General features: G+C 42.8%; 1 protein-coding gene across 2 annotated transcripts in view; it reads left to right on the top strand.

Moving 5' to 3' along the window:
* Window positions 1-11,305: 11,305 nt before the first annotated feature.
* Window positions 11,306-17,565, top strand: part of etv1 (ETS variant transcription factor 1) — a 160,069-nt gene continuing 153,809 nt past the window's right edge. For both annotated transcript variants that reach the window (XM_078228081.1, XM_078228070.1), the window contains exons 1-4: window positions 11,306-11,564; window positions 12,007-12,137; window positions 13,010-13,097; window positions 13,781-13,828. In XM_078228081.1, the coding sequence (XP_078084207.1) occupies window positions 12,081-12,137; window positions 13,010-13,097; window positions 13,781-13,828 (193 nt within the window). In that variant the 5' untranslated portion in view covers window positions 11,306-11,564; window positions 12,007-12,080. The remainder of the gene's footprint in view (window positions 11,565-12,006; window positions 12,138-13,009; window positions 13,098-13,780; window positions 13,829-17,565) is intronic.

The raw sequence follows: 17,565 nt of genomic DNA, 5'->3' as shown, positions 1-17,565 counted from the left end.
CACAACCTGCAAGTTTACATTCTGTATATTAGAAAGTCATCAAGGCACAAATGTGGCCTTGATGGTGTCTGCTGCAATCTGACATAACTGAGCCCACTGAGGTTTAGAAGGACAGGAGAAGCAGCATTCACTTGCAGGCTTTTAGTGGCTTTTAGCATGATCAGGGCATAAAGTATTAGCACAAACCACGGGAAAACAGTCATAAGGCGACCAGCTGGATGTGGGGCACCAGACATCAGCCCAAAAGAGGAAACTTGACTTCCTTTAGCTTATCCACTGACTGCAGCATCAGAGGGAAATATTTCTACAACTGGCTTATTTGGTTGATGCTCATGGATCACTGTAAAGTTGAGATCTGGGGCCCTAAACTCCTCCATTGACGGTTGCCATTTCCCCATCCTCTGTGAAGTAATAACTCTCTCCCCTTCTTCCACTCCCAGGTCCTTCTTCTCACTGGTGCTTGTAGTTACATCCAGTGAAAACTCTTCTGACATATGCGCTATATCCATGCCGGTGTTTGGCCTGGTGATTCAGTTGATGGGATGCTAAAATGGAATGTGATTTGGACATGGTGGGAGTTGTGAATATGGAGCTGCTCATCAGGATGGTCAGTCTCTATCTCCGAGGCAGCTCCATGAAATGGAAAAACAAGCTTGTTTAGCTGCGCACATTTCCATTTGAAGAAGTAAATGATGTCTGTAAGCGTATTGAATACTTTGAGAAAGCACAGGAATAGAAGCTACCCATAAAGAATCTTGAGGTCATCAAAATGTATGCTGCCTGTGTCTTGAGTCAAAGCAAACCTTGTTTCCCTATCAGTCCTGTGTTTGCTGACCTACACTGGCTTTCGGTCAAGCAATGTCTTGATTTTAAAATTCTCATCCATTTTTTTGAATCTATAACCTCCCCCAGCTTCACAAACCTCAGAATTTTCACTGTTTCTCTAATTCTGGCCTCTTGTGCACCCTCAATCATAATTACAGTGCAGCCCCGTTTTAACGCGATGGTTGGGGTCCATAAAATGTTATCGCGAATGTTATCGGGGTCGCGCTAAATCGCTAAACCGGAAATAGCCAAAAAAAAGGGTCCATCGCATCATCGCATCATATCCGATTTCGCACTAAATTGGGGCGCGTAAAATCGGGGTTCCAATGTACTACACCCTCGGTGACCGTGTTTTCAGTTGTCTAGGCCCCAAGCTTTGGAATTCCTTCCTCATACCTCTCTGCCACTTTACCTCACTTCCCTCTTTGAAAACACTTCTTAAAATCATTTGGTCACCTAACCTAATGGGTCAGGTTCTCCGATCTCGCCCACAGCTAGGATCATTAGCTCCCACTGCAGTGAACATTGATTTAGCTAAGTGCCAAATTCTCCAATATCACTGGTAGTCGTGGCAGGGCTTGAATGACGGAGAATTCTGGCCAATATCTCCTTATGTGGCTCGGTGTCTTTCTTTATTTTATTGTGCTTCTGTGATGTGCCTTTGGAAGTTTCATTGCATGAACTATATACATATAGGTTGTTGTTGTGTGCATATTATCTGTAAATTGTTCACATCATTTGAATGCAGAGATTTCAGTAATAATGTTCTTTGGCCAGTTCTGATGATGGTTATGATGTGATGTGCAGGGACTCCTGGAGGGAGAACACAGAGTTAAAGAGATGTGAGTGGTGTTGACATTCTTTGCCTCATATGACCCAATGTAATGAGTCATATATTATCTTTTGAAATCAACTGATTAAGACTAGCCCAGCTACCTTAGGCAGGAGATTATGAGAGTATTGAGTTGTGTGAGTTAACATGGTGTTTCTCTGTTCCTCTTTGTAAAATTCTGTTTTTTAGCCACCAGGTGATGAAGCAGAAAGATCCTCCTGACTCCCTATGCCTATCCACCATCTATAAAGCACAAATCATTTGTGTAATGAATATTCCCACTTAAGCAGAGAAGTGCAAATCTAATAATACCCACGCAGCTATACAACGGAGGCACGGTAGCACAGTTGTTAGCACTGCTGCTTCACAGCGCCAGGGACCCGGGTTCAATTCCGGTTTGGATCACTGTCTGTGTGGAGTTTGCATGTTCTCCCCGTGTCTGTGTGGGTTTCCTCCAGGTGCTCCGGTTTCCTCCCAGATTCTGAAAGACATGCTGGTTAGGTGCATTGACCTAAACAGGCACCGGACTGTGGCGACTAGGAGAATTTCATGTAACTTCATTGCAGTGTTAATGTAAACCTTACTTGTGACTAATAAATAAACTTTATCATTCAATAAAAAGCAGCCCACTTGATGGAATTGTGTCAACCGCCTTAAACGTTCACTTCCTCCATCAGGAGTAGTGTGTACCATCTACAAGATGCACTGCAGCAACTCACCAAGGCTCCTTCAACAGCAACTTCCTAACTCGCGACTTCTACTGCCAAGAAAAACAAATCCATCATGGTGCATGGGAACACCATCACCTCCAAGCTCCCTTCAAGCCACACACCATCTTGGCTTGGATTTGTATCACTATTCCTTCACTGTCGCTGGATCAAAAACCTGGAACTGCCTTTCTAATGGCACTGTGGGTGTACCTACACCACATGGACTGAAATGGTTCAAGAAGATGGCTCACCGTCACCTTCTGAAGGGCAATTAAGAATGGACAATTCTTAACAATATCTAGCCAACGATGCCGACATCCCCCAAAAATACATGAACAAAAGCTTGTAAAGTAAGGAGGTCAGTCCAACCTCTTTCATTTGTGTTGGATGTACAGTGGGAGCAGTGCTTTCACTTACTTTGACAACCCTTGTGAGATTATTTTGCCTCTTCTTGCACTGTGACAGTTTGTAAGGTGATGGGGTTGAATTCACATGGTAAGAATTTCCTTCAGTAGAATCACCCTCCAGTGGGATTTTTTTCCCCTTAGTGTTCAAGAATCTCTCCTTAATTAAGTTAGAAATGACCATAACTGTGAATCTGCACATCCAACCTGCTCTTGACTTTCCAAGGTCACTGTTTTTTCAAAAACTATGCCTCCTGTTCTCCCAAAATATAGACCCCCACCCTTTAAATAATTGCAGAATTTTATGCACTCGAGGATCACTTCACTTTCCACTTTCCCAATGCTGGCAATTCAATGAAGGGCATATTAATACTCTTACCTTTCCCTATGTGCATAATTAGGGCTCAGTGGGAAAATTTGATGCGGTAATATTGGAGTCAAGTGAACAGGCCGAAATGCTACTCACCAATTGGGGGAAACTGATGTTCCTTCTATCCAAATATGGTTTAAAGTAAAATAAATGCACAAAAAACTACATCTAAAAATTATACAGTAACATTAATAGGTTTACCCATTGTATTTTCTGACTTTCCATATCCTCATCAACGTTTTCAGAAAATGTCCAAAATAAAGGTTTAAATAAAATTTATTTTGCAATTGTGTAATTACTTTTATCCATTGATTTGTACTTTGCCAGAAGTAGTAGCGTAGTGGTAGTGTTGCTGAACTAGTAATCCAGAGACCCAGGGTAATGCTCTGGGACCTGGGTTCAAATCCCACCATGGCAGATGGTGAAATTTTAATTCAATAAAAATCTAAAATTAAAAGTCTATTGATGATGACAATACCATTGTTGATTATTATAAAAACCCTAATGTCCCTCATTAATGTCCTTTAGGAAAGGAAATCAGCTATCCTTATTTGGTCTGGCCAAATGTGACTCCAGGCCCACAGCAATGTGGTTGACTCTTTACTGCCCTCTGGAATGTGCAATAAGTGTTGGCCCAGCCAATGATGCCCACATCCCATGAATGAATAAAAATAAAATTTCAGTTCCTTCCTTAAAACTTTAGCCTCTCTCAAAAACGAGGGCATGGAGTTAACATTTTAGGTAGTGAGGAATAATTCCCTGAGATAGGGGGAGTTCAGAATGGGGTGGTCTAGACTTCAAATTTGAGCTAAGCCGTCCAGGAGTGATGTTAGGAAGCATTTCTTCATGGAGTTGTGGAAATCCAGAACATTCTGCTCATAGGACTACTAGCTATGAGGAGAGGTTGGAAAAACTTAGTTTATTCTCACTGAAACCACGGAGGTTGAGGGGCGACCTGATAGAAGTCTACAGGATTATGAGGGGCAGAGACAAAGTGGATAATCAGAAGCTTTTTCTCAGGGTGGAAGAGTCAATTACTAGGGGGCATAGGTTTAAGATGCGAGGGGCAAGATTTAAAGGAGATAGAAATCATAGAAACCCTTCAGTACAGAAAGAGGCCATTCGGCCCATCGAGTCTGCACCGACCACAATCCCACCTAGGCCCTACCCCCATATCCCTACATATTTACCCACTAATCCCTCTAACCTACACATCTCAGGACACTAATGGCAATTTTAGCATGGCCAATCAACCTGACCCGCATATCTTTGGACTGTGGGAGGAAACCGGAGCACCTGGAGGAAACCCACGCAGACACGAGGAGAATGTGCAAATTCCACACAGACAGCGACCCAAGCCGGGAATCAAACCCAGGTCCCTGGAGCTGTGAAGCAGCAATGCTACCGTGCCGCCCCATGGCTGCAAGTGGACGGGCAAGTGAGTGGGTGGGCGAGTGAATGAGCGAGCAATGATGTACGAGGCAAGCTTTTTACACAGAGGGTGGTGGGTGCCTGGAACTCGCTGCTGGGGGAGGTAGTGGAAGTAGATACGATAGTGACTTTTAAGGGGCATCTGGACAAATACATGAATAGGATGGGAATAGAGGGATATGGTCCCTGGAAGGATAGGAGGTTGTAGTTCAGACAGGCAGCATGGTTAGGTTTAGAGGGCCGAAGGGCCTGTTCCTGTGCTGTAATTTTTTTTGTTCTTCTTTATCTTTCCTGTGACTCCAAAGACTGACATTGAATTGTAAGTTCTGAGCATGTGCAGTATATTTACTTTCCCAAGGTGCATCGATTTCATTTGTTTGAAAGGACTGATGCAATATTTTTGTTTTGGCTTCAGGAATTTTTCTCAGTAGATTCTCTTCAGATAATTTTGAAAAACAGGATAAATTTCAAAATCATAATCGAGGTAAAATTTATAGTTAGTGTGCTGAAGATAATTCAGACACGAGTCTGTTTGAGAAATAAGTGAAAAGCTGGCAGTAAAGTAATTAGACACAATGGCAGCTTCTTTATGTTTTATAAATTTGAGAAAATATGTTAAGGTAACAGAGAGATTGGAGGTGAGAGCGGGTTGTGAGAGAATAGGTTGAGAAAGGGAAGAAGGCAAGTTAGAAGGGTAAAAAGATGGAAGAAATGATTAAGCTAAAGGGAGAAAGACAGCACCTCTGCTTACGCTAATATTCAATTTTCAAAAAATCAGTTAAGCTTTAAAGCCAACTAATTATCTCCATCTGTGTTTTGTTGACAATTAGAAAAGGTCAATGCTAATCACTTAAACCTGTGAGACAGAGATTTGAATTTCTAACATGTATAAAACTAAGGGAGAAAAATACCTAAAGTATAATAGCTTCTTTCCCCACTTAATGGCATACATTTTCTGGTAACCGGCAATGCATGCATTACCCACTATTCACAAAAATGTTGCCACCCACCGGTACATTTCTTCTTCGATCTTCTAGTCCTGACTGACTACTAAATGGGCAGCACAGGGACTTCCATTTAACTCCAGCAAACATAGTGGAGTAGGGGAAGGAGAGGACATGCCGCTTTTCATAGCAACGGCTACCATATTCTGGTAAATATTTAAAGGTCCAGTTTTTTAATGCATGAATGTGGGTTAGTGAATTGATGAGTGAATGGGTGAGCGAGTGAAGGGGTGAACGAGTGAATGGGTAGGTAGGTGGGTGAGTCGGTGGGGGCTGAGTGGATAAGTGGGTAGGTGGGTGAATGGGTAGGTGGTCAGATGGGTGAGAGGTGAGATGGGTAGATGGGTGATTGGGTAGCTGGATGAGTGAGCGAATGGGTCGATGGGTGAGTGACTGAGTGTGAGTAGGTGGGTTAGTCAGTGAGTAGGTGGGCGAATGAATGGGTGAGCCTGTGGATAGGTGAGTGGGTGAGCTGGTGGGTGAGTGAATAGGTGATTAAGTGAATTGGTGGGTGAGTCAGTGGGTGAACGAATGAGTAATTGAGCGAGTGAGGATGGTGAGCGAGTGAGGATGGTGAGCGAGTGAGGATGGTGAGTGAGTAGGTGGGTGAGTGAGCAGGTGGGCAAGTGAGTAGGTGGGCGAGTGAGTAGGTGATTGACTGAATTGGTGGGTGAGTGAGTGGGTGAATGAATGAGCAAGTGAGCGAGTGAGGATGGTGAGTGAATAGGTGGGCGAGCGAGTGAGGAGGTGGGTGAGTGAGTAGCTAGGCAAATGAGTGGGTGGGTGGGCGAATGGGTGGGTGAGTGAGTGGACGGGCAAGTGAGTGGGTGGGCGAGTGAATGAGTGAGCAAGTGAATAGATTGGCAACTGGTAGGTGAGTGAGTGGGTGGGTGAATGAGTGGGTGGGTGAGCAAGTGAGTAGATTGGCGAGTGAGTGGGTGGGTGAGTGATGAGGTGAGTGAGTGAGTGGGTGGGCAAGTGAATAGGTGGGGGAGTGAGTGGGAAAGGTGGGGAGTGGGTGGGTGAATGAGTAGGTGGATAAGTGAATGGGTGAACAAGTGAATAGATTGGCAAGTGATAGGTGGGTGAGTGGATGGGTGAGCAAGTGAGTAGATTGGCGAGTGATGGGTGGGCGAGTGAGTAAGTGGCAAGTGAGTGGGTGGGTGAGTAATGAGGTGAGTGAGGAGGTGTGTGAGTGAATGGGTGGGCGAGTGAGTGGGTGGGTGAGTGAGTGGGTGAGTGGGTGGGCGAGTGAGTGGGTGGGTGAGTGAGTGGGTGAGACGAATGAATGGGTGAGATGAGTGAGTGGGTGGGCGAGTGAGAAGGTGAGTGAGTGAGAAGGTGGGCAAGTGAGTGGTTGGGTGAGTTAATGAGTGGGTGGGCGAATGAGTGGTTGAGCGAGTGAGAGGGTGCATGGGTGTGTGTGTAGTCAGGTGGTCAGGGGTTAGTCAGATGGTTGTGGGGAAATCAAATGGTTGCTGAGGATGATGGGGAGGTGGGTCGGATGTGGAGATATTCAGACATGTTTTAAACTGTCTAACATTACTTGGATAAGTATCCGGGTTAGTCACATGTATTTAGCCCAGGTCTCTGACTCTAATTTAGGGTCAGATACATTTGCGAAGGATTCCGTACAGCAGGGAATTAGCCCATCAGAAGTTTAAACTTGCCCGGAAATTCCTACATATGTTCACACATTTGGACGTTTGCAGGGTCTTGACGTGCATCTTCCATTCTACATCCATTTTCTGACGATCTGGAGACAAGAAGATTTGGGTCAATATGTTGTTTTTAAAGTTAAGTGACTGTCAAGAAAGGAGAGAAGAGAATACATGGGTTGAGCAGCACGCAAAAGAAAAGAAGAGAAGAGAAGAGAGGGACAAAGGTAAGAACAGAGAGATCCTATAAGGCATCATTCTTCACTGGGTTACCACATCTGGAAGGGAGGAAGAAGAGTGGCTCCACAGCAAATAGAGTAATGAATCTGCGTGCAGAAAACAAAAGAGAAGCAACAAAGAAACAGCATTACAAAAACAAAGCCAGGTAAAAGAGTGACTGTGTATATTACCATGAATGGATTCGTGTGTGTAGCAGCATAATTATTGCTAATCACAATTAACCTATGGTTTTTGCACCATCAGAAGATAAACCTCAATAAGTATCAATAGCAGATCTACACGTGTGCAGCTTCGGTGAATGACATAGAACCATAGAATTCCTAACGTGCAGAAGGAGGCCATCGAGTCTGCACCAACTCTCTGAAAAAGCATCTTACTCAGGCCCAACACCCTGCTCTATCCCTGGAACCCTGCACATTCACTAAGACCAATCCACCTATCCTACACACCACTGGACATTAAAGAGCAATTTACCACGGCCAATCCATCTAACCTACATATCTTTGGACAGTGTGAAGAAACCAGAGCAGCTGGAGGAAACTCACACAGACGGGGTAAAAGGTGAAAACTCCACACAGTCACCCAAGGCCAGAATTGAACACAGGTCCCAGGCGCTGAGGCAGCAGTGCTAACCACTGTGCCATCTCTCACTTTGGCATGCATTTTCCTCCACCTGCTCATACTACAGTCCATTGGTCAATGTACCAGGGAAGTCCCACTCTTCTCTCTTTGTGCACAAGAGTGGTGCTCTGGGACAGTAAAAGTTGGAACTCTATGCAAAGGAACAAATGGGCCTGCCCAGTCTATGAGCAGACCGTCAATGGAAGAAGTGAAAGATTGACTTGTACAATTTACTTACTGCCTATCTGATGAGCACTGGTGAGCACAAGTTGTTTCATGTGATACCTCCCCTAATATATAAAGCAGAGTTGCGTTTAATGTGGAGAATCTAATCCATTGGTTTCAAATCTCAAGCCGAAAATATAGCAAAAATGAACAGATGATAATATTGAGAAAGATAAGTAACCAAAAAGCAAACCAGCCTCCCATCCATTGAGTCTGTTTACACTTCCCGCTGCCTCGGCAAAGCATCCAACATAATTAAGTCCCCCATGCACCCCGGACATTCTCTCTTCCATTTTCTTCCGTCAGGAAAAAATACAAAAGTCTGAGGTCACGTACCAACTGACTCAAGAACAGCTTCTTCCCTGCTGCTGTCAGACTTTTGAATGGATTTACGTCGCATTAAATTGATCTTTCTCTACACCCTAACAATGACTATAACATTACATTCTGCACTTTCCGATTCTCTATGAACGGTATGCTTTGTCTGTTTGGGGTGCGAGAAACAATACTTTTCACTGTATACTAATACATGTGACAATAAATCAAATCAAATCAGCTTGGAAAACAGTTTGGATCTACAAACGGCACGGTAGCACAGTGGTTAGCACTGCTGCTTCACAGCTCCAGGGACCTGGGTTCGATTCCCGGCTTGGGTCACTGCCTGTGTGGAGTTTGCACATTCTCCTCGTGTCTGCGTGGGTTTCCTCCGGGTGCTCCGGTTTCCTCCCACAGTCCAAAGATGTGCAGGTAGGATGATTGGCTATGCTAAAATTGCCCATTAGTGTCCTGGGATCCGTAGATTAGACGGATTAGCGGGTAGGATATGGGGGTAGGGCCTGGGTGGGATTGTGGTTGGTGCAGACTCGATGGACCGAATGGCCTCTTTCTGTACTGTAGGGTTTCTATGATTTCTAAGAGTGTGAAGCACATTGTTTCCTCTTTCTGGTAAGTGGGGCTTGGTCCATATTGAACCATAGCTTCATAATCATATTGATTTTTCTTTCCAGCACTGCCATAATGAAGTATGTAATTAGGTTGCAAATCATTCAGCCATGACAACTGATTTTGATTTAAATTGAAGATGTAAGCAGATTCTGTGTGCCAGTGATTGTGTAGGCGTAGACTCGTAGACAGGCAATGATAATCCAGAAATACCAACCGTCTGCTTGGTGCAGAGCCTGAAAAACAGCTGATATGTGTGGCTCACTGAAGTCACCCCATCAACCACTGTGACTCACCTCGCCCATTGAAGTGCTGCAACATGCTCACCAACAGGAGAGGGGAGCGATGGAGCCCCTGGGCAAACTTCCGTGAGCCAAAAATCAGCTGGGTCCCAGGCTCACACATGCGCCTTGCAATCAGGGGCTGGAAAGGCTGACAAAGACTGTGCAGAAACATTTCTGTGCTGTGTTTTATATGATGTAACTAGTTTTTGAAGGAGTTAATCGGATTTAAATTCAGCTGGGCAAATTGAATATAAAGGTTTGGATAAGTTCGTTCCATTCTTTTTCATAAACTGTTTTCTCTGAGTTTTTTTTTAAATGTGCAAAAACACATTCTCATTTTTTTTAAAGATTCGACTCTTTCCCTTTCTTAGTTGTTCTTATTCTCTTCTGTTTTACCCTCAAGCTTTGACTGTATCTTTTCCTTTGTGCTCGTTCTCTCTTTTGTCCCTGGATAGGATTTCACTTTTTTTGTGAATGAACTCTCTCTCCCTCCCCCCACCCCGCGTTAAACTTTGGGATTTGTTTTCTGAATGAACTCCTCCTTCCCCTTGGTCTCTCGCTGATCTCTGTGAATTTGACCTTTTTTTTGTGAATGAACTCTCCCTCCCCCCTCGCTGTCTTTATCCCTCGCCTGAGCTGGGCTTTTAAAGACTTTTTTTGTGAATGAATTTCCCGGCAACACGAACTCTTGCTGTCAAGATGTGTTGACTGTTTTATCTTTCCCTCTCTCTATGTGAAATGAGACTTCATTCGCCTTCCCCTTCAACTTTAAATAGTTTCCTTTTCTCTGCCCCCCTTTTCTTTTTCTCTCACACTCTTTCGCCTGAAGGGAAACTGTTGCTCTATGAATAAACACATCAATCAAATGAAAAGCAGCCTGCACCATTGGTTAGCTTAGCAAAGCCATGCAAATGGAGCTTGGTCATGCACAAGGCACCACCCCCAGGTTGCTGCGGTAACCATTCTTCCTGCCTGATTAGTTAGACAGCTTGAAAACTGTTTCACAGATTATATTGAAGAAACAGGGCAAGAGACGGGGACATTTTAGGAAGTTTTTTTTAAAAAAAGACCAGCCACAAAACTTTTCAACTCACTTTACATTTCTTAAAGCGGCATTCTGTAATGATTGCCCTAAGATTTCCAACCGGCAAGTTTTGAACTTTGCTTTTAAAATGAAAGCACAATTGTATATTTAAAAATAAAACATCTGCAGGATGCGTCACTGTTGCCTGGGTTTGTATTTCTTTTGGACTCACAATCATTAAACATGATCTGGGAAGGTCAGAAATGTTACAATCGTGTTGCTTTTTTGGTTGCCGTTCGCTGTGTAATTAACATCATTTTCAGGAGTAATGTTTAGTTCGCATGTGACCCTTGCTTGCATGAGAGATGTTCTGAATTACACGGCACGGGAAGCTTGAGGTAGGCAGGACTCATTTGAATAAAGGATCGATATTGTTTTGCAAGGGTTGTTTGTTCGTGCTTACATCTGCTCCGCAATCGTAAGAGAGAGAAAAATATATATTCAAAGAAGTGCACGTGTTTTTTTTTCTCTGGAGTATCGGCACTGCATTACATTTAGATAATAATGACCTTGTCTTTGGGTAGCCTGTAATGTGGCTCTGAAACTTGTGTTAAATGTCGTGGGTCCGTACCTTGCTCAGAACAGTGATTTTAGAATGGGCTGCGGTGTGCTAACTGAGTTAACCCCCTCAGTTTGGATCAGTGCATTCTAGCCTGCGTTAGTCCTAGAGAAAGGAAGCCTGTATCTTTAATCAAGTAGGGGAGTGAGTGATTGACAGCTAGAAATTGGAGCCGATGAAACAGACAGGCGACCAATGAGAAAGATCCATTAGAAAACACTGGAGGCCCCTGGAGGAGAAGCAAAGGAAAAACGAGTGAATTGAGCACAATCATAGGTCTGGGCTGCCTTGAAAGGACTCTCTACATCAACTAATTCATGCTATTTACCAAATCTGACGGGAATATTTATAGGCGATCGCTCCGCACCCATTCAGGTGAGACCCTGTTCAACTTTTGCAAGCCTCTAGAGCATTGCGTGATCAGCGTTACAGAAATAATAACGATAATAAACAAAAAAGCTCTCCATCTCGTCCCGTTATCTGCATATAAGGAAAACATTTGGGAATTCCACGATGATCGCCATTAGCAGTTTACTGCGTGTTGCCCAGGTTTGCAAACCCTTTCTGTCGCTGCGAATGCATACGCACTGATAAGTCCGAAGTACCAAGGGTAGGATCAGTTTGTGTTCTCGCCTCCCCCCCCCCCCCCCGCAAGCAGTTTGTCCATGTTTGCAGGCTGATCGCTATCTCTCCGGAACAGGTTGGGGCGGTAGTCTGGAGATGTTTTTTTTGTGAATGGGGCGCTGGAGGCTAATTAGATATGCAAGTTCAGGCGGTCCATTCAAGATTTCCCTTTGGCCATCTTCTGTCGTTGTAGGCTGATCGCGAGTCCATCAGGCACACGGTCTCTCCATCTAAATGCTGAAGGATAAGACGAGCTAAGAGTTTGCGATGAGCAGCGGAATGGACGGATACTACGACCAGCAAGTGCCTTTCATGATAACTCCTGTAAGTGAACTGGCAAGTGGATTAATAAGAAGTTGCCGAGTGGAAGCGATTTTTAAAAAAGTACTGTCTGATGACCATAAATTCAGCTACAACTCATTGAATATTTGTAACAAAACCCCGAGCAAGGCTGAAAAAGAAACCCTTGAACAAGGCGGTGTTTGATTTGACTGTAACCCACATCCATTTCGCCCCCCCCCCAACATTCCTGACTTTGCACTTTTTTCCAACAGGGTTGGGGAAAGCACATGTCAGGTACAAAGCTTACTTTAACCACAACTCAACCAGGCTATAGAATGTCATCACTATGACAAATAATGCAACACTGCTTAAAGGAGTGTTCTCAAACGCCAAGGTCCAACATATGTATCTCGCAGCACACGCAAGCTCCTGTTGCAAAAATTAGCAGAGTAAACGTACTTAGATGTTCTTGATTAACTCAGAGATGTGACATTGCCCCTCACTATCCCTTTGTTTCCAACATGGCATATTTCCACAAAAAACATCAATTCTTCGACCAGCCCTGACCTTTTCTGTGCATTTAGACTTTAATAATATATTTAATTGTTTTGGAATCCACGTCACATTCGCACGCACGACCGCTCAATGCAAACTGATGCCCAGGTTTGTCATAAATGGTTCGGGAGGGTGGCAAAACAAATTCACGGTGAAATTCTAGGGTCAAGTTTTCACATTAAAAATATACACATTGAGCTCTCAAATGTATAAACAGCTGGCCAACGGACCCTAATTGATAACAAGTTGGAAAAGTGAATCTGGAAAACGGGGGACTCGCTCTAAGAAATGTGCGTGATGTACTTTCCTGTAGCAGGTGTCCGCCTCCACATTTTTAACCAACATTTTGTCTTCTGTAGAAACCGCATGGAGGGAAATGTAGTGAAAGGACAACGAGTGAAAGGAAAAGGAAATTCATTGACACAGACTTAGCTCAAGATTCGGAAGGTAAATATACTCTGTCTTCCCACTCGTCCATCGTTAACTTTATGTTTTAAAAAATGCCTCCAATGCCTTTTGACGTTTCCTCTGCCATTAGTATTTGCAGTTAAGACATTGCACATTCGTCTCATTTCTTGCCATCAAATCCAGGGCACAGTTCATATATTCAGTCACTTTGGGCACAAGTCTTAAACACAGCCCTGCTTTACGTTAATTTTCTGTTGTGTGTGCTGAATTTTAAGGTACTTACACAATCTGCCGCCTCGCTCCATATTTTTGTGATTGCCAAACCTTTTTTTAATCTACCCAGATTGTGCACAATGTATAAAGTAATTGAACCAGGCAAACAAACCTCTGGCCGTTCAATTTGCTCTTGCAGCAATTAGCCCCTAATATTTTCTATCTGATTCCTGATAAAAACAAAAATCATCACGCTGAATAAATGTCTCTTTGTGTCTGGGCAGGAGGAAACTTTTAACAGCCCACAGCATGAGACTTAAAACTGATCAACATTGCAGTTTAAAATTCTCATATAGTTGCAGGATATTGAATGTTAACTCAATGCAATTAAGACCCGTTCACGCATTTTCGGCAGATCTGAACTGTTGATTCCACATTTCTTTTATAAAAAACACTATTCTCTCCGCAACAATATTTTGATTTTTTTTCTCCTTCTCCTGTCTCTGCAGAACTTTTTCAGGATTTAAGCCAGCTGCAGGAAACCTGGCTCGCAGAAGGTAAGGAACTCCCACAGCCCTGGGAGGGAGAATAAAAATGTAGAAAAGAAAACAATTGCGACGCCTAAAAGTTGCGTTCCTAACGTGAAGCCCAATTAATTGAGCTCTAAAAGAGCCACCTCATGTGTCATGCATACATTATAGACTGTGATTAGTCTGCCTTGGGGAACTCAGGGCTGATCTTCCCAGTGTCATCACAGATTACCAGGAGAAATTGCTTCCAGTTTACAATCACATCTGCTTTTGGGGGAAGATCTGCAGCCGCCCAGACAGCTAGACTTAAGTTTGAAAGCACCATTTAGTTTTGACTGGCGATGATTTTACCTGACCAATCTTCATTGCTGCAGGAGACTTTTTTAAGCGTGAATTATTAAGACACTAGGATACATCTGAGCTCCGATGGTGCCAACAAACGAGCTTTGATGTTCTTTAGGTGTTGTTTTCTGATGGCAAAAAGTGTTTATATTCCTCGATTCATCGCGACGGGATGCTTCAGGATTTGAGTGCAAGTGTCTTTTATCCAGCTTGCTCACAGCACAGAAGTTTAGGTTTGTAGCTGGTATATTTTAAACCTGTTATATTTATCTTAAAACTGTTGTAAATGTCTAAATAATTGGGTGGGTTGAGGACCTATAACTTTAAATTGCATATATACTCAAAGCATTTCTAAAATAACCAAGCTATGTAATTGATGCCAAAACGTGTTTCAAATAATTCTTGTTGGTTTTAAACTACATCTGCTTAATGGATAATTTCAGTGCGATTTAGAGATTGGTATAAAAGTATTTAAATGAGATAGTTTTATTCTTTAACATAGTTAAGCATAAGAATATCAATTGAGACATAGAACATAAACATTCTCATTTAACTATATTTTTGTGATCATAAATTCTATCTGCCTATATATGTGTTACAGTAATGATACTTTATTTGAGCTGCAGGAAATGCTGATGTGAACGTGCATCAGTTGTGTTGATCTTTTGCAGTTCCAAATGATCCTGGTCTTATCATTGCAACTGCTAAAGTCTGATCCTAATCTGACTAACTGGGCACCAAGTGGAATGTAATTCATTGACATCGTTGTAAATATATTTGGATGAAAAGGGAGGGATTAGCAGTTGCAGCAGTGACTGGGAGCATTTAAAACAAAAAAGACTTTTGAAAAAATTACCAAGTGAAGTATTTACCTTCATCTATTTCCTAATCTGTCCAAAACCTACTTTGCTTAGTTGCAGCCCTATCTTTTTTCCTTTTTCGATGTTGTGGCTATAGAAAGCGTATAAGGAAAATAATTGTTTCCTATCAACTGTGAGGAAGAATGTCCTCAAAGGAAATTCGCTATATTACTCAGTTCTTCTGCAAACATTCTGAGCACCTTTTACGGTGTTGAATAATATTTGAATACTCTGATTTAAATAACTGAGCGCCAAAAGGATAGGAGGAATAGACATTTTCCTGCCTTTCCATTGGGCTGTGTGGCTGTGACCAGGTATTTAAAAGTGTCTGAGATACTTAAAAAGCCAACTTTACCTAAAGGAAAATGTAACTTGTGCTTCCTGGACTGGGAGATATGTTAAGTTTACTGAAAACATGTTCTGTGTAGCCGTAGTAAGTAGATTTTTATGATGGTCCTGCAACATGCAAGATGTTCGCAAAATATCTACTTGATATATTAATAATTAGTCGTGTATGTGATCTTTTTTTTCTGCTACTGTCTGTGGACCGAAAGCACATTAATTCAGGTTTAAACAGTTTGAATGGTTCCACCGTTGAATGAAGTTAATGAATACCATGGACCGTGTCGCTATTGTACAGGAGACAGCCTTTATTCCTCCTGTTTATTTTTCGGGTTTAAGCGCAATATCGGGTGAACACTAACTGCATTCTAAACTAGTAATATTGGCCTTTTTAACTGCGAATAATCCAGGCTGGGGGAGAGGGAGTTCATATTACCAGCAGTTGTCTCAGTGCGTGTGGGTAGTATTAAATGCTTGGATTGTTGAGACAAATTATTTTGTTGACATAATGCTGCAACTCTCCTGATTTGCACTTTGGCAACTATTTTGCGAGTTACAAATTTGCCTCGATGACCGGATCTGGATGATGATCGCCGTTTTTGATAGAATTGGATGTTTCACTGTCCCCGTTGTCCTTTCAACAGATTTGGGTATCGCCCTTCTGATCAATAGCCTGTGATACCAATGTATTGTTTGCACTGCAGTTTGAAGTTGGCTAAACATTGAAAGGATGACTGGGGACTGGGTGTACTGGAAACAGATAGAAAGTAACCAAAGTGAGATCGGGCAAGGCAGTCCTAAAAATAAAATGATCAAAAAATAAACACGCGCAACATTCTTCCAAATAAAAACAATCCCAATTGTTTCCGTTCTGTTGCACGCTGATTAGGTTGTTATTTCAAAGTATTACTGTGGATGCATTAGCTGTAAAGATGTGTGTGTGGGGTGGGGGAGATGAATGTTGAGGTACTGCAGTCTGTCAGAAAGCAATTCGAAGGGTGTCCAGTGTTGTGTCTGAGCACCCGGCAATGTTTTTTCGGTTGTGTGGTGCGTGTTGCCATTATCCTTTCCATTGGGCTCTGACAGGTAACAGAGCGAGAATGGAGACAGGTTCGGGTTACTTCTGAGCAGTATTTGTACTTAGTGCGATTTGTTTCGACCCGACTTCCATGCAGGCCCCTACCGTTTGTTAGCAAACCGCCGCTTCCGTACAGTGACCACTTCCATTGCCTTCTTGCCTTCCTATGGTTTTCCTTCCTTGAGTAAGAGTTTCAACATCTTCTTGGAAATCCTCTCCACTTGGAACCGGCAGTTTGCGGTGTCGATGGTAGTCATGATGTGGAGATGCCGGCGTTGGACTGGGGTAAATACAGTAAGAGTTTTAACACTTAATCTTACTGTGTTTACCACAGTCCAACGCCGGCATCTCCACATCATTTCCTTCCTTGAGGCAGTGGTGCCTAACCTTGCCGCCATGTCATCTATCCCATAGTTGATCAGCTGCCCAAAAAACACACTTAATGCCCAATCGCAAGTTTTCTTTTCATTGATCTCTTTTTGTGATTTTTGTATTTTTTAAAATTAGAAACTTTGTTTTACAATTCTTATCTCTGCAGGACTTAGACTTGAATAGAGGTCAGACTGGTGCAATGACAGTGCTGGCTCTTTAAGATATTTGGAAGATTTGAGGTTTTGTTGAACTAGTGCATGCAGCACTATGTTCCTATAACTTGGCACAGACTGGTATTAAATTGTTCATCAGGTCCCATTATGTGGCTGGTGTGGAAAATGAAAGAAATGCACTGGTGCTGCAGAAATATTCTTCTAAGTTGTGGTTAAGGCGCATTGTGAGAGAGCATAGAAAGAGCTTTGCTATTAGGTCTGACCGATGTTATTCCTGACTTGATAGTCAGGCGCTGGATGCCAAAAAGTTAGATCCTATCTCACTTGCCAGCATTGATAATGATCACTTTGAACACAAAAATGTACCAAAATATATATGCAGTAACAAATGCTTTATTCTTCTGCCAAATGGGAATCATACCCTGGGCCAGAGATGGTAGAATACACCTGTAAAGAATAGCTGAATTCACATAATGATTGAGGCTTCAGTTGCGAACTAGGCCGTGTGTTTGGCTCTTGAGCAGCCTATCATTAACAGAGCAATCACGTCTGAGAATTATACTGTTACACAGGTTAACAATAGCTCCCAACAGGTAG

The sequence above is a fragment of the Mustelus asterias genome, chromosome 2 (assembly GCF_964213995.1).
Source record: "Mustelus asterias chromosome 2, sMusAst1.hap1.1, whole genome shotgun sequence".
NCBI lineage: Eukaryota > Metazoa > Chordata > Chondrichthyes > Carcharhiniformes > Triakidae > Mustelus > Mustelus asterias.
The sequence above is the reverse complement of the archived record's forward strand: the minus strand, read 5'-3'. Positions and strand labels throughout refer to the sequence as shown.